General features: G+C 36.9%; 1 protein-coding gene across 1 annotated transcript in view; it reads right to left on the reverse strand.

Moving 5' to 3' along the window:
• TPK1 (thiamin pyrophosphokinase 1) overlaps nt 1-18,646 on the reverse strand; it is a 398,550-nt gene that overhangs the window by 122,637 nt on the left and 257,267 nt on the right. Inside the window, exon 6 of the mRNA XM_030826376.1 lies at nt 17,983-18,129. Within this exon, the coding sequence (XP_030682236.1) occupies nt 17,983-18,129 (147 nt within the window). The remainder of the gene's footprint in view (nt 1-17,982; nt 18,130-18,646) is intronic.

Raw genomic sequence — 18,646 nt, forward strand, 5'->3', positions numbered from 1 at the left:
CACATTTAACCTATTCAAAGTTCTGTCATGAATGTAGCCACAATGAACTAGTGCTTTCAAGGGCAGCAATCTGTACATCTAAGATGTAAGTTCAATGAACACAACGTAAGATCTGCATACTGAGTTGTATCTATGGCCAATTGGTCTAGGCTCTTGTCATTAGAAACTGCTTCAATTTGTTTTTCTCAGGGAGAGGATAATGTAGCAATTAAGGGCATGAAACAGTGCCTGTGTGACCAGAATGCCGGGTACATGCCATCTCTGCACCTTGCTAGCTGTAAATAATACCTTGTGCTTATGTTTTTTCACCTGAGAAATTGGAAAAATAAGAATAGCTACTTTACAGAATTGTTATGAGCTTGTTATACAAGTTAAAAAAAACAAAAACAAACAAGTTAATACACATAATCACTCAGCATGGCGCTGGACACATGGTGAGACTCAGTCAGCATTAGCCACGATCACTATTTTCATTATGAATGAAGAGCCTGGCTGCTCCCCACGTTTGATAATTGTTATTGATAACTAAATGTGAAGCTCCTATCTATGAATATCACTAAACCCTCTCCATGCTAACTTATAGGACAATGAGGTATGTAAGAATTTGTCTGAAATAGCTGGTTCCCAAGTAGAAGTCCATGGACAGACAGGCTCAGGGCTTCTATAAACTCTTCAGATAATATTTAAAATTTTAAGTGCATTTATAAAGGTACATTTTTATGGAGAGAAGATTGACAGTTTTTATGAGATTCTCAAATGGGCTTATGACCCAGAAAAGTTAAGAATCTCTTTAAACTCTAAAAGATAAAATCCAAACTCTTTCCTTGGCACAGGAGCTGATATCTAATTGCTTCTCTGCCCACCTTTTTAGCCTTATCAACCACCATCTCCTTCTTTTCTCTCCGAGACACAACAGGTTTTCAACAGTTCTCCCAAATAAACTGTGCAGTGTCTTAACTGCGTACATTTTGCTCATCTTGTCCCTTCTAGGGGTCTGCTGATCCCTTCCCTCTTGGTAACACTGATTCTTCTGCCTATTTTGAGGCAGGCTCAGGAATGCCCTCCCCCAGGAATCCTTCCTACGCCAGTCTGTGGCATGGCATGTGCTGCTTCTCTGGGCTCCCATAATATTCTGTACATACTTGCAATACTGTTTTTTTAAAAATCTCATTCTATAGCGTTGTTATATTTAGTGAAGAGACTGTTAGCTCCTTGAGAATAAATTATCCATCTTCAATCCAGCAAAGTGCCTGATACAAATAAGTCCTTAATAATATTTTGATCGAATGAATACTTTTAAAAGATTGTTCAGTGCCTTTTATTTTCATATGGCTTTCTCTACTCCTGGAAATACTATATAGTATGAAATATGCTCAGAAAATAATGTTAAGATCCTTTCATAGCTTTCAATTACTATTACCAAAATTTCAAAGAGTGCCCATTTCTTAATAGGCTAGCATCACTCAGGAGAAAATCAATCCTCCTCCACTGTCCCTTGAGCAACATTGTATGTTAAACTTGCCTGATAAAATGAGACCAATGTTCTATACTCTGTGCCTTTTACCTTGAGGACTCCTACTAGGGATAAAATTGGCTTACCGTCATAAGACAATTGGAAAGGCCAATGTCTCCACAGTGAATCAATTTTGGGGCTCCTCTGTCATCATGCCTTTTTCCACAAAGGAAGCAATCCAGTTTCTCATCAACACTATCTTAGCTAAAACAGAATATTCTTCCTTCTTGATAAGAAAACTGATTACATCTATTCATTTCTTTCTATTTAGAAATTTATCTATGTGCAATAGAAGGTGGCAGGTAACCGGGTGCAGTGGCTCACACTTGTAATCCCAGTGCTTTGAGAAGTCAAGGTGGGAGGATTGCTTGAGGCCAGGAGTTCAAGACCAGCCTGGACAATCTAGCAAGGCCCTACCTGTAAACAAAATTTTTTTTTAATTAGCCGGGTGTGATGGTAGATGCCTATGGTCCCAGCTAATTGGGAGACTGAGGCAGGAGGATCGCGTGAGCCCAGGAGTTTAAGGCTGCAGTGAGCTATGATTACACGGCACTGCACTCCTGCCTGGGCAAAAGAGCAAGACGCTGTCTCAGAAAAAAAAAAAAAAGAAAGAAGGAAAAAGAAAAGAAAGGAAAAGTGGCAGGGAAGCCTACTTATCTGTTATAGAAGAACTTTATGGTCTTTATAGGTTATATTTGCATAATTCATTTACTTTTTAAAATTTACCTTTAAAATTACGATTCATTCTTCTACACTGAATGGCATCATACTACGCTCATGAATCATCTTTTTGGAGACAGAACTGTGGAGTGGAGAGAGTTAAAGGCTCAGTCTAACAAGGTTTTGAAATGTGGCTTTATCACTAACTGAGAAAATAACCGTTGACAAGTCCCTTTGCCTTTTTTAAGAACCAGTTTGTCCATCTTTAAAATTGGGTCATATCACCTCTACCTCATAAGGTTGCTTTGAGAACAAAATTGTTCTTAATAGGAATCTACACAGAATCACTTGAAGAACATTTTCAAAACATACATGCCCATTAACTCAAAGCATGCACTACATCGTATGAGTTTCCAGTATGTTATTTCCAAAAGCTACACCTGCATAAATCATGGTCCATTTAGGTAAATCCACACAGTAGAGTAGTACTAAGCAGCCATAATAGAGGAACAAGGATGATCTCTATTACTGCATATAGAGTAGGCTCCAAAATAAAGTAAGTGGGGGAAAAAAAGAGACAAATGCTTATAGTATACTAGATTTCTTTTATTAAGAAGAAGAGGAAAAGGAAATATATATACTTTTTAAATATTTTGTGCAAGAATTTCAAAGATTCTGAAAGAGGATGGTGGTAGTGAGGCTAGGAATGAAAAGAAGACATCTCCTAAGACTGTCTTCTTGTTGACCTTTGCTGTCTGAACTATGTAATTACTTTAAATAATAATGCAAAATTGAAAACTAAAGCCTTGTAATTTCAAATAAACTACAACAAATGAATCTAATATTTTAATAAATTGATATAGTCACAGAAAGAACAAAACTTTGCATTTCAGGTGACAAACTTTAGAGACAATACTCTGACTGAGATATAACTTAACTACAGAAACACTTCCAAAGTCTTTAATTTCACTCAGTTTTACTGTTTGTATAAATATGAGTATTCTAATTTTGAAACTAATTACTATATATTATAGTATAAAGTATGTTATTTCAAACCAGAATTTTTAAAAGACATATAAACATAAAAAAATTTAAAAATTCATATTAAAACTGAATTCAAAATATCAATATTAACTCATGATTTATAGATATATATGTATACGTATACACACACACACAATTTTTCTTAGCTCTGTTCACTGGAAGTCTAAAAGCAATACCACCACAGTAGAAATAAGCACACTTATTGCTCAGATCTTGGCTTCTAAATATTATTCCCCATACTGAAGTATTTAGAATAATATGATATGATATCTGCAACATATTTTCAAGTGGCTCAAAAAGAAAATACTTCTATATAGAGATACTAAATAGAATATATGTGATAAAGTGTTAAAAATTAAAAATGGTTGGAACATATTGTTCACTGTTTTATTTTTAAAAATTCTCTGTATGTGGCCAGGTGCAGTGGCTAACGCCTGTAATCCCAGCACTTTGGGAGGCCAAGGCAGGCAGATCACGAGGTCAAGAGATAAGAGACCATCCTGGCCAACATGGTGAAACCCCATCTCTACTAAAAATACAAAAATTAGCTGGGCACGGTGGTGCACGCCTGTAGTTCCAGCTACTCAGGAAGCTAAGGCAGGAGAACTGCTTGAACCCGGGAGGCAGAGGTTGCAGTGAGCCAAGATTGCGCCACTGCTCTCCAGCCTGGCAACAGAGTGAGACTCCATCTCAAAAAACAAAAAAAATCTGTATGTATGATAATTTTCATAATTAAAAAATTGATTGGGGAGAAAAAAGCCACATAGATTATTTCAGTGCTGATATGGATATGTCCCCACTCAAATCTCATCTTGAATTTTAGCTTCTATAATTCCCACATATTGTGAGAGGGACCCAGTGGGAGGTAAATGAATCACGGGGGCAGGTTTTTCCCATGCTGTTCTTGTGATACTGATTAAATCTCAGAGATCTGATGGTTTTATAAAGGGCAGTTCCCCTGCACACCCTCTCTTGCCTGCCACCATGTGAGATGTGCTTTTGCTCCTCTTTCACCTTCTGCCATGATTGTGAGGCCTCCCCAGCCATGTGGAACTGTGAGTCCATTAAACCTCTTTTTCTTTATACATTACCCAGTCTTGGGTACGTCTTTATTAGCAGTGTGAGAACAGACTAATACAAATGCTTACTCCTAGGTGAACCTCACAATGCATAGAAGATACGTAAAACTGGTTATTTTTTTTTTAATCCTTTTGGAGCCTTCCATATGTATCCAATAAAATTTAGTGAGTAACTATGGATTCTTATAAAGAAAAGGTACAGAAGTCGCGTTCAGAAAATTCCTGGACTGTTGATGGATTTACCATGGATTCACCATGTTGTTCTATGCATAGTTTCTTCATCTCAGAAGTAGGAAAAATGTACCTAGCCTGCTTACTTAAAAGGGCTGCTGGGAGAATCAAATGAGATGATGATGAAGGTAGTTCATAAATTGTAAAAGTGTTAAGTGTACAAAAGTGTTCAGTATATAAGTAAAAATTTTATTGTTTTTTAATTTTCCATCCTTTTGGATATTTTATAAATCATGCACAGCAGTCAAGAGATTTAGTATATTAATATTCAGTATATCTTCAATGTTTAGACTATCGAATCTACTTAATATTTTATAAGCAGTTTCTCAGTCTGATTCAGAAAACAATATGAAATTGAAAATACCTCTCCTATGTTTATTCAAAGTAAGTTTCTCTCTCTGTGTGTGTCTATCACCTTAGGTTATATCCTGCTAACCAGCTTTCAGACTCTGAAACTTTTTAAAAAAATATTTCACTGGTATACTATTCTGTATATATCTAAGTCATATATCATAATTCAGATAATAACAAAGTTATGAAGAATTAATTAGAGCTTTTAAAAGACACACATACCAGTTTTCAAAAACAAAAAATAATCCTTCTCAATAGACCTGAGATCTAGAATCCTTACTTTCCTTTTTCTTAGTAAAACTGTGTGGTGTGTGCGTGTACTTATATATTACATGTGTTCTATGTATATGTATGTATTATGGGGGAGGGAGACATCTTACACGATTCCTTGAAAGAGCTTCAAAATATCTAGGGTGAATGTATGGTCTGAATAAATACCCTCCAGCCCCACCTGTCCTAGCTTAACTTTCTTTGTAAAATTTTCCACTTTTCTTCACTTTTAGTTTTGATCATTTTCAGAAAAAGTAAGATGAAAATTCTCCCACATTTGAAGGAAAAAACCTTAATTGGCCGAGAACTAGAACAACCCAGCTGGAGCTGTGTGGAGCTCTTTATATAGAAACGTTCACTTATGCCAATCTTCTTCCCAGAGGCTCATTTCATTTCCCTGCTGGTAACACTCAAATCACTTCACAGTTCATTGATAACTGCATTGGCAACCTTTTGTTTTCAATCAAAGGAAGATGCTGCAGCAATGCTCAATTGAACTAAGTATACATGACACAGTGTACCAGTGTCCTTGCCACAGAGGACTGTGGGAGGGGGGATACAGGAAAAGATGACATCCTGCATCCAATATTCCATTACTTTACCTAGAATTGGATTATAATAAATTATGGTGACAGAGCTCAGACAAATGCTGATGCCATCTTTTCTATTGCTGCACCTGCACACAGCATTCTTATGGATTGCATCAAGTCTCCAAACTGATTCTCTGTCACTCATGGTTGAAAATGAAAGGCCAATGTACAAATAAGTTTTTAAACAATTTCCACGAAGATTGAATTTGATATTTCCTCCCTTACTGCTTTGAAATCACTGAGGGTCACAATAGGTTTTTGCTGATGAACACCTTTCTATAAAGCTTCCTTGGTGAAAGACTTCTTTAAGGTCAAGGAACCTCTATGCTGTGTGGGTGAGAGGCAGGTATCAGGCTAGTGTTTCACTCCTTTCCCCTTGAAACATCATCATATCTAGGTTGCTTTAAAGCCCACCACCACCACCACCACCACCACCACCACCACCACCACCACCACCACCATTATCTGCATGTATTTGTTCAGCAGTAACATGCTACCAACCACCAAAAGAAACAATCACTGCCCCAAGTAAGCACCCAAAATACAAGGAAAAAGGCAAATGTCAAATGCGAAATAAGTGGAGCAAGTTATAGCCTCTGACTCCTAACCAGGGATGTCCAGGCAGCCCACATTTTATAACACGAGGCAATACTGGATGCTTCTGGTAATGGAATAATGCATTTAGATTATCTAAAACTTCCTATTTATTTAGACTTGGCTAGCATTAGATAAACTGTGATAATTTTTATTTCATCTTTTATCAAAATATGCAATTATATGTTTTTTAAAGTTCAGAAACAAGAAAAGTTATAACTCAATAAATTTTGTTTTAGGTTTAGAGTATTTGAGGCCCAAAGGAGAAAAAAAAAAAACAAAACATTAAAAAAAAGTGCTTGGTTGTTCCTAATGTTCCTCACGCACTTGCCTCCCAATTCATCTGTTGAAACCTAATCACCAATGTGATAGTATTAAGAGGTAGAGCTTTAGGGAGGCAATTAAGTAATGAGGGCAGAGCCCTCATGAATGCAATCAGTACCTTTAAAAAAAAGAGGTCCTAGAGAGCTTAGTTGCCCCTTCTGCTATGGGAGAACACAGTAAGAAAGAGCCAACCAGCCAAGGGGCCCTCACCAGACATTCAATCTACTGGCGTCTTGATCTTGGACTTCCCAATCTCCATAACTATGAGAGATGAATTTCTGTTGTTTATAAAACCAAGTTTATGGTATTTTGTTATAGCAGCTGGAATAAACGAAGACAAAAGATGATAAAAGTGATCCAGATGAAGGAGGTTTAGAGGGTTTATTTGGAAATGCTGCATAGAAGACAAAAATTTTGAGTCAGGTTTTAAAAGACAAGAATGACTTAAAAATATATTTGAAAGTGTACAGTGAGTTCAGAAAAGCAGAGAAAAGCGTACTTGTGGAATGTTCGGACTAGTTTTCCCTAGACCAGAAAAGGCGTCTAAAAGGTTTGAAACAGAGTTCCACCATGCCTTAGCCCCATACCACAGATGTTCAAGTAGAAGAGGTGTCAAAGGGTTTATAAGAGATGTGGAGCTGGGGTTTGGGCCAGGAGATTCTTTTTCTTTTTCTTTTTTTTTCCTGGAAGAAAATATTGGTTAAAAGTAGGGTGAAAAGTACTTCTCCAGTGTATGCTGGTATAATTAGTGTCCATGAATATCTGCAGCATTTTACAGACATGCAGCATGGCAGCTGCACTCTCAGTCATGCTGCACAAGATACAAAGGCAAAATCCCAAATACATGTGCTATGGTTTTGTTTTTAACTTGGAAAAATGGTCTCACCAAAACAGTTTTATAAGCCATTATTAGTTCCCAGTTTAGCACAAAAAAATCAACTTCTATAAGGGAACAACAAAAAAGGGTAAACAGTAACACAAAAGAAAACAAATATATTTCAACTGCCCTTCCCATTTAATACTCAACTCATAGTAATATAGTTTCCACCCATATTGTGCCATAAAAACTTATCAAAATTTCTTCCTGGCTAATTTCTTCCTAGCTGCCAAATCCATTGTATCCTATTTATTCTTGACATCCAAGCTCATCACTCTTTTGCCTTTTTACATATTGACAATTTTCAAGGTATACCTCCAGGCCAGACCATATATCCTTCGAGGCAATTCCATTTGGTTCCAAAGATAGATCTTTCTCTTTATATCCCAGAGTCAACTGCTGATCTTCCCATTTTGATCTGCTCTTCCCATTTGCTCTATCTCAAAGAAGGACAGCACCCAGTTCCCTAATGCAGGATGCAGGTATTACACCGACTCCTCCCTCTGCATTTCTACGATGAAGACTTCTGAGCACACCTCCCAACAAACTCCATCATCTTTCCTTCACTCTCATGTTTACTTAAGTTTACTCACCATTTGTTCCTTGGATTTCCAAGAGAATTGGTTGGCCTCTATTTCTTCCATAAACAATCTATACTTCCACCAAATTAAACTTTCTAAAATATCAATCAAATGCCACTCATTTCATTAAAAAAACCCTTAAAACCTGACCTTTATTTTCAATATAGAGACCACTTCCTGGGGATTCAAGGAAGCCCTCATGCTCTAGAGCCTGCTTCCCTCCAGCTGCACCTCCAATGGCTCCCCATGATCCAGCAGTTTGCTGTTCCCCAAACGTGCCAAGTTTTCTTGTTGCTTTATATTCCTTCCACATTAAATGTCATTATTCCTTTCTTTGCCTGACTTCTTAGCAGTCTTGAGTTCAGATATCATCTCCATATCACTTATGGAGTCTTGATATCATCTCTTAGAAACTATTCAAGTCTCCAAAACTGATTCTCCATCACTCATGGTTGAAAGGAAAGGCCAATGTTCACATAACTTTTCAAAGAGTTTCCATGAAGACTGAATTCGGTATTTCCTCCTATACTGCTTTGGAATCACTGAGGGATCACCTTAAGTTTTTGCTGATGGACATCTTCCTATAAATCTTTCTCAGTGAAAGGCTTCTTTAAGGTCAAAGAGCCTGCATGCAGTGTGGGTGAGTGGCAAGTATTAGGGTTGGGGACCACTGGCCCTGTGTCCCATCTGGGTGAGATGCTTGATTCCTGCCATCCCCCAGCTCCCCGTGTTTTCTCATATGTATTTCTGAATTTTAATATTTATTCTGTCTCTTGTACTAAACTGTGAGCAGCAGAATAAAGGCAGTGCCTTTTATTTCTGTACTCTGAGTGCCTATCACAGTGCCTATCACATCATAGGTATTTACTGAATGTTTGTTTTTGAAGTATCCTACTCTGTGAATCAACAAAACAGACAACAATAGCTACAAGGTAAAGACAAGTGTGTAGTTTAACTTCTTAAATGAAAATTAGTTTAATTAAACATGGATAAAACCATAGAGGAAAAATTTCTATGGAGATTTAAAGGGAACACTAGGGCACTTAAAAAATGAGAACTGTATAGCTCTGGAATTTTATTGTCTTATTTCATACTAAAATACAAGGTTTTCCTGCTTACGTGTATGAAATTAACACATACTACAACAGGATAGATTTTTGTATTATTTTTTTAAATGCCATGTAGAGGAGGAGGAAAAAAAGAACACAAAGGAAAGGGGAAAGAAAAGGAGAGAATGAGTATTGAAAATTGTTCCCTAGAAAGCCGGGCAACACTTTAAGAGAGGGAAAAGAAGAGGATGCTTAGCAAAGATGTGTCCGTGTGCATTCCATGTGAAGAAGAATCTGCTGCACTGGCATGGCAGAGCAAACAAGTCCAAGAAAGGAGAGAACCAGGCAAGGACAGAATTTGAAGGTAAAGAGTATTTCAGCCAGGCGTTGAACCCTGAGTGGCAAAACTTTCCCAGGGCAACAAGCTGAGGTGGGTGTAGGCCAGGTAGGAACAGGTATTCACAATGTGCCTTTTGGAAGATGGAGGGAGGTTGGGAAGGTCAATGTAACAGGCCATTTCTGGTATGAAATGCCTATGGTCCTTTTTCAGACTATTACTGCATCAGATCTTTTTCAATTTCAGTATCAATTACCTACCAAAGAAACACTGCATATAACCTTGGGCAGATCACATAAATGTCTCTGCAACTGCTCATCTATAAAATGATCTCTAAAGCTTTACACTATTTACACTATTTAATAGTTTATTATATTTAATAATATATATTTAATAGTTCTGTGATACTATGTAGTTTATACTAGGAATTCTAAAAGGCCAGGCAACAATAAAAATTACATGAAAGATACAGAGGAAGAATAAAATAATAATGATTATTCCAAAGAAGGGAATTAAAATGGGTAATAAATAGTGTGGGAAGATTTCAGTGTTGTCTAAAATTGAGAACTCTCTGTCGCCTACTTGAAATCACGCTGAGAATCACTTCTTTGATGTTATCACTGATGAGGTTGTGCTGGACATGTGCGCACAAGGGTAGACCGACCCAAACGCCCAGTTCTCAGCAGAAACCATCAGGCATAGCAAATTTATATCATGAATATTCAGCTTCTTTCTATCAAACTCTCAGCATATTTTATCATATTCATTACCAGCATTACAAATGTATAATGTAAATAATGTTAGGACATTATATAGTAAATAATTGATCTGGTGAAAGAGAAAAAAAAAAACAAGCAGCAGTAAAGCATGACTAAAATGATGAGGAAGAAATATTTACAACATATTTGCAAGTTTGCTCCAGTGAGATAAAAACTGACAGAAGTCTGCTCTGTGCCACCTTCTCCTATATAGATACTGGAATCCTGAGCGGGAATCACCGAGCAAGGTTTAGGATAATCTAAAAGGCATGCCTTATTAACTCTTGGACATCTCATTTCTTGGTTATAAATCCTATTAACTTGTATTACAAACTGCCATAAAACTTGGAGATAAAAGATAATTTATGCTCAGTGTACAGAAGCTAATGTTTCTGTACTCCTGAGAAGCACAGGACCAGAAAATGAGAAAGTATGTATGTGAAACCTGGAGCCGCCCACACTCCGCACAGGCAGCATGATAAACATGGCTCCGAGCAGCTGACTCTTCAGCAGGAAGATGGCCTAACTAGTTACTGACATCAGCGATGTTTCATGTCTGAAATGTCTGTCATCTATTTCATAGCATCCCCTCCTCATAAAAGGTGATGATGTCTTATCAAGAACACATTTTTGGAAGTAAAAGAAGGATGTTTATTTTAAGGAAGGGACTATGATGGATCCTATTTTGAATTTTCTATTTTTCAAATGGCAAATTGAACATTCCTACAAAGTAAACGCTACCTACCAACGTTTTCACTCATAATGACATTCTGACCCATAGTAAGTGAAATATGCCCAAAATACCATATGAAAAACCTTACATGCTAAAAAAGGCAACCAGCTAAAAAAAAATTCCAAACGTCTTCCCATGTTCATTTTAACTGGAACTACCTCATTGTATCCTTGTTTTAAAATTCCATTTATAACTAATAAAAATACATCACAGAGAGGGGACTGAAAAGAGAACACACACTTTAGACTTCAACAAACTATACACTTTAAGTGAATTGCTACTATGACATATAGATCAGTCTGAAATGACTAAAATAGTCTTAATGAATGGAAGATAATTACTTATTTACACAACCTAGTCTCGTGAGAGTCTCACATGTAAACACTCCAAAAGAAACACAGAACATCACAGAAAGATTAAGATGATACGAGGATAGGCTTTTTTAAAAAGATCAAGAAAAGTACATTCTGGTTCCAGGGACTAGGACTATTCTAGCCAATTAAAATTAGTGTAGCAGATATAACACAAGCTCTCTTACCAAGTTACTAGACTAAAAAAATTATCAGATAAACAGTTGCTATAAGATGACTTAGTCCTCCTATTATCTTTAATTTCAAATCATCCAATTGAAAAAAAAATTCTAGAACACACTAGGCTCAAATCTCACACTCATAATAATTAACATTTATATTGAATTTTTACCACTTTAGCAAAGCTTAATGGTAAATCATTTAGTCTGCTTAAATGATGAAAGATTATTGTTAGATGTAAATTTTATTATAAAACTTCAGAAAGTCATTTTTCCTTAAGGATACAGCAACAAGATGAGGTATATCCTTAAAGTGCATCCAAGATTTATCTTACTTGAAAATAATATCATAGGGGAAAAAACATTTATGTACACATACACACACACACACACACACACATATATTTATATATACACATGCACACACTAACCAGCCATCAGTTATACACTGCTTATGGATAATTACCAGCCTATGGACTGTGACTTGTTTCAAGGGTTTATTATTTGCATCTTAGTCCATTAACCCATGAAGGAGGAAATGCAATGTTGTGGAAAAAGTGTTGAGACAAAACACTTCACTGTGTGACCATATTATCCTACTTTTCTCCCAGTATTGTTATAAGGCTCAGATGAGATGCTTCTTGTAAAAGTATCAGTATTATCTTCCTCAACAACTATATGTTGACTTTAATTAAAAAAAAAATTAAAAATTTAAAGTTTTTTTTCCCAGTAGATTGTATAACATTTTTTTGTTTTCTTTTTTTTTATTTTTTATTATTATACTTTAAGTTTTAGGGTACATGTGCACAATGTGCAGGTCTGTTACATATGTATCCTTGTGCCATGTTGGTTTGCTGCACCCATTAACTCGTCATTTAGCATTAGGTGTATCTCCTAATGCTATCCCTCCCCCCTCCCCCGACCCCACAACAGTCCCCGGAGTGTGATGTTCCCCTTCCTGTGTCCATGTGTTCTCATTGTTCAATTCCCACCTATGAGTGAGAACATGCGGTGTTTGGTTTTTTGTCCTTGAGATAGTTTACTGAGAATGATGATTTCCAGTTTCATCTATGTCCCTACAAAGGACATGAACTCATCATTTTTTATGGCTGCATAGTATTCCATGGTGTATATGTGCCACATTTTCTTAATCCAGTCTATCGTTGTTGGACATTTGGGTTGGTTCCAACTCTTTGCTATTGTAAATAGTGCCGCAACGAACACACGTGTGCATGTGTCCTCATAGCAGCATGATTTATAGTCCTTTGGGTACATACCCAGTAATGGGATGGATGGGTCAAATGGTATTTCTAGTTCTAGATCCCTGAGGAATCGCCACACCGACTTCCACAATGGTTGAACTAGTTTACGGTCCTACCAACAGTGTAAAAGTGTTCCTATTTCTCCACATCCTCTCCAGCACCTGTTGTTTCCTGACTTTTTAATGATGGCCATTCTAACTGGTGTGAGATGGTATCTCATTGTGGTTTTGATTTGCATTTCTCTGATGGCCAGTGATGATGAGCATTTTTTAAAGTCATTCTTTATCTGGCACTAAAGCATACGAGACATTTTCTTAAGCCTACTTTTGCAATATTTTTAAATGATTTCAGTTTAAATTTATAACATTTCTCCTGCCCGTCCTGTGACTGTATATTCTAAAAATAATGAACAGTCTGCTGTAGATGTCCATTCTGAATATCTTCCCCAAAGTATGCACGCTATGTAATGTACAGGCACAGTTAGTGCATGTATCACATATATTAATAACACAGTTATATATATTAATAACACAGTTATATGAAGTAACACCTGACAGAGCCAGTTCAGACCCAATGGTACAAGTCTCATTTTTAGGATGTAGAATGCTTCTGTGTAGTAATTTTATAGTTGTTTTTTTTTTTTTTTTTTTTTTTGACGAAGTTTTCCTCTTGTTACCCAGGCTAGAGTGCAGTGGCACGATCTCGGCTCACTGCAACCTCCACCTCCCGTGTTCAAGCGATTCTCCTGCCTCAGCCTTCCAAGTAGCTGGGATTATAGGCATGCACCACCACGCCTGGCTAATTTTGTATTTTTAGTAGAGACACGGTGCACCATGTTGGTCAGGCTGGTCTCAAACTCCTGACCTCAGGTGATTGGCCCACGTTGGCCTCCCAAAGTGCTGGGATTATAGGCGTGAGCCACCACGGCTGGTCTATAGTAGTTTTTAACTGATCTTTAGTATTAATCCCATTCACAGGTATACAATTAAAACTTGTTACCAATATGGTGGATCACATGAGATCCATCCATACCTTAAACCCCTAAACATATTCACTTTAACATATGCATTTGTGTTACTAATTTTCTTGCTATTTTCTTACTAAAAGTGATAGAAAAGCAGACAGCCAGGCTGTGTCTCGAGAAAGAACTCCCTAGAACAGAGTGGCCAAGACGAGCAAAGGCTGTACTGCTAACCCCACAGGTGGAAGCCTGTGCCTGCCATTGTCACTCCCTTAAAGAACAGAGAGTGTAATCTTCCATGAGCTTTTTGCACCACACTATGTAATAACTACTTCATTAGGATAAGGTGATTTTGTAGTTATTCCAATGACACAAAATCAAAATTATCACAGAGAGAATCTACATTGCATTATATTTGAGGATTTGGCTACACAGGTACCCTTAACATGTTTACCACTTTAGAGAACTGGGGATTCTGCCTTAATAACTAACTAAAGCCTAACACATTGTACGTTACATTCCTATAAGTTATGTAGGGTCACGATTCCAGAATTTCTTTCAAGATATCCGTGTCTGGCAGTTTGAGAGAGACTTGCTTTGTAAATCAGTGTTTCCTCTTCCTGGGCCCACAAGCTTCATTTCCTAGACTGCCTTTGCAGTTGGGCTGGGGCGGCAGAACTTCATTCCTGCAGAAGGTGGCAAAGGCTATAGGCAGGCCTGGCCTTTAAAAAATGTGGTGCCACATTCTAGCAATCAATTTCTCTGCTTCAGCAATGTGTTCCAGTTAGCTTAGATATAAAATGTGGGATGCCTCTCAAGCCACATCAGATATTCTATTAATAAGAAAAAAAAACTTAATAAACCTAATCTTGGAAAGCCTCTCAGATCTGGAATTGATCATTACTGCAACACAGACAGGGGGTGGGGGGTAACTGAGGTACAGACGCAATATGATAGATTAGTGCCCTGGCCAACTGAAAACAATAAAAATATTAAAAAAATATTAAGAGAATCTTCTAAAATGCATCAAATGTATCTTTAAAAAAAAAAAGAATTCTAGGAGGCAGAGGCTGCAGTGAGCCTAGATCACGCCACTGCACTCCAGCCTGGGCAACAGAGGGAGGCTCTGTCTCCAAAAAAAAAAAAAAGAAGAAAAAGAAAGAAAAAGAATTTTGCCCAGAAGCCAAAAACTACATTTTGATATAAAAAGAAGGCCAAGGCTAACTTTCATCTGGAGAGTGTTTAGCAAATCAGATGAACCTGAGCTTCAGTTTCTAAAGCCCCCAACTAGGGAAGGTTGTCAGAAGACAAAGCCCAAGGCCTGCCCAAGGTGGACATCTAAAAGGATGCTGTACCACATAAAGCAGAGATCCGAAATATCAAGATGAATATGAATAACACTCCCACTGGTCTGCTAGGAAAAGTGGCCAACCAAACTTTGGCACTCCATAACTGAGATGAGAAAAGTCTCCCCTGAGCATTTGTAACCAGACATCAAATTCTCAGCAGCGTTACATTCAGAGTCTACACTGACAACGTGGTCCAATATAGTCTCAGACAAAATGTCCTAAGTAGTTAATGCTCCCATAGAACTGGGCTACAAGTCTACTCAGCAGCCAGGCAAAAGCAAATGTAAATTCTCCTTGGATTCACTTTTAACCCACGCCTCAAATAATTCCCACACTTAAAGTTCTCAGAAATGTGAGGTCCCGCCAAAAATCATAAAACAGAGAAGGAATTGAGGTCACGAAATATGAAAGCAAAAGTGAACATAAAAGGCAGCTGGCTTATATTAGAATTATTCTAGACTATAAAACCAGTTTGATAATTATGTTTTAAGAAAGAGCCCCTCGAAAATGTGAGTAAAGGGCAAGCATGTTAAGAAAGAATAAACATGGCAGGAATTAAAAATGCAGAGGGTGGGTCTAGCTGCAGATAGGTAGAGATGAAGCGGGACAGTGAACAGAACACAGAGGTAGTGAAGAACTTCAGAATGCAGCCGAGAAAGATTAAGACATAGAAAATATGAAAGTGCTGAGATATATATGGCACAAGTAGAGGATCTTAAATACATTTAATTGGAGGTACAGAAGAAAAGAGAAAAAGAATAAGGCAATATTTGAAAACATAATGGTTGAGAGTTTTCCAGAAATGATGACAGACAACAATCTATAGATGGAAGAAAATCCAATGAATCCCAAGCCAAATGCATTTCAGAAAGCTCATAATTATACCAATTATAGGGAAAATACAGAAACCCAAAACAGTAAAAATACCTTAATGTAGAATTCATATTTTAGATGTGGCTTATTCTATCAGTGAATCTGCCAATTATAATTTTAAAAAGTATTGTACTGCATCTTTAACTAGTAATATATTGACCAGAGCATCTATACAGAGACAAGTTACAACTGAATACTGTAGCAGTCATACCATCGATTTAGTGCAATATAACAAAGCTCATTGCTTCACAATAGTAGTAAGTTTGAAACTTCAGAAACTGTTGGGAGTCTATGGGTATTTAACAAATTTGATAAGAAATCTAAAAAGCATATCTGTACTGCTAACCAAAATCTTTTAATGACTTTCCAAAACCTATGGCAAAAAGAAGTTCACATTCCATTGTGTGGAATTTAAAGCTCTTCATAATCAGTATCCCGGCTAGTTTTCTAGTCTTATCTTCCGGCATTTTTCCATACCACAGCCCATATTTTAGCTGCATAGAATTACCTACAAATCCTATAACATATTCTGCATCTCCGTGTTTCTTTCCTGGCTCCTCTTGAATTAAATAACTTTCCCATCATCTTCCATAGCAAGAATCTACTCATCCTTGAAGACTGTGTTGAATTGTAAGCTCAGTAGAAGGTATGCTGCATGAAAGGATTTCTGTTTATATTGTTAACTGCTCTATCCCTAGAAAGGAGCCTGGCAAGTAGCAGGTACTCAGTAAATGTTTGTTGAATTAATTGAGTGAATACAATATGAGTGCCTCTGTGAAGACTTTTCTTACTACACACATGCCTCAGTTTTCTGTTATTTCATTTTTTGGTACTAATCTTTCAACACTGAATTGTGATTACATTTGTATAAATGGATCTTTCATTGCACTTAATCTGGAGAGCAAAGATCATATGAAACTATTTATTTTTATCCTTAATTGCTATGCAGTGCAACAAATACGTAGAAGGCAGTCTGTAACTGTTGACGAAATAAATGGATAGTATAGTTTGAAATCTGAATTCTTCTCCTCCCCTTCCATATTTATCCAGAAAGCAACATGGCTAGGACACGCAAAGAGCCAGGAAAAAAATGTAAAACTGGCTAAAGAATAGTGAGCATGCACTAAACCCACCCTATTAACCAAACCACAATTTCTAGTTACGCCGGCTACAGATGGTGTGTAGCAACAGGGTAGAAGCAAAATTGTAAGAAGTAGACTACAATTAGAAGCAAAAATGTTAAGAACTATCCACTAATATACCTAATGTTAAATGACGAGTTAATGGGTGCAGCACACCAACATGGCATATGTATACATATGTAACAAACCTGCACGTTGTGCACATGTTCCCTAAAACTTAAAGTATAATTAAAAAGTCACCAAATGATATTTTTCAACTGAAATCCACCAATAAACCTCATAAAATTTGTTTGTTTAGTAAGAATTCTGTTCTATGCACTACATTGAGAGAAAATGTCATTAATGTTTATCATTGGAAATGAAAGACATCATTAGAAATTATTCAGAGACAGAGAACTAATCACCAGGCAACTTATGAATAGTAAAAACTAAAGATTGTCTTCTAAGTGCCTAATGAAATCAAACCCAGTTTCCAATTATATCCAATTATAATGACAACACTCAAAATACATAAGAATTACATTAGCAACATTTGCCAAGCCTTGTGTTTCCCCTACTGAGGTTTTTCTCAAATATCATTCACATTCAGCTGTTCAAAACGCAAAAAGTGCTCAATTTAATTCTTAGTCGATTTAGAGTTACGACATTTTCTCTTGTTTTCTAGATAAAATAAAATGAAAACTTTCAGGATCCTCCTCCACATTTTTGCTGGTCAGTGACCTGGGGCAGAACTAAAGTGGCCACAAGAAAGAGCACATGTTCAATTCCACTCACAGTTCAAAGACCCAAGCAGGGCCAATGTTTTCTCCTAGTCTACTCAAGTGGTAGAAGCTTTGTGAAGGAAAGGGCTCACATTATATTCACTTTTGACTTACTGGTTGGAGCAGGTAGATCAGCGATTCCTCTTGGATTATTATAATTGGAAAAGGAGTGATGTGAGTCGCTTGGAACAAGGTATTCACAGATGCCATAATCTGGTCAAAACGCCCAGCAAGGCCTCCCAGTGTCACGATCATGTCAACCTAAGCAAGGAAGGTAAAACTGGGAGTCACATACAGTCACATATAAAAAATAAGTAAAAATACAGAATATTGGTGTTTAAGTTTTAAAATAATACATTAAAAAGGCTTAATGTGTGATCCATAAAGATGGCATGACTTTAGAATAATAACCTGTTAACCAAACACCACCAGAACCTGTTCAATTCCTAGAGAAATAGGTGGTATCAGGTCACGAAGCCAAATGTTGTGTTTCTGTGCTTCAGTGGTTATACCAGGGATTTTTTGCAAAGTGCTTTACATACAAGATGTTCAAGAGTTTGACGAATGAATAAATGAAGACATTGCAAGAAAAGACTCATTAGCCTAAGGAAGAAATAGATTAATTGCCATACTGTGGGAATGTATACTTCAAAATGGGGTTCCAAAACAGCACTAAAAGTAAATTACAGAAAAGAACCAAGTTCTGAAATAAGTTTCCTATTTGTGACCTTATCAGAACGTAAAAAGAATGGGAATTTTTACTAAGGGTAACATGCTT

This window comes from Nomascus leucogenys, chromosome 13 (assembly GCF_006542625.1).
Source record: "Nomascus leucogenys isolate Asia chromosome 13, Asia_NLE_v1, whole genome shotgun sequence".
Taxonomy (NCBI): Eukaryota; Metazoa; Chordata; class Mammalia; order Primates; family Hylobatidae; genus Nomascus; species Nomascus leucogenys.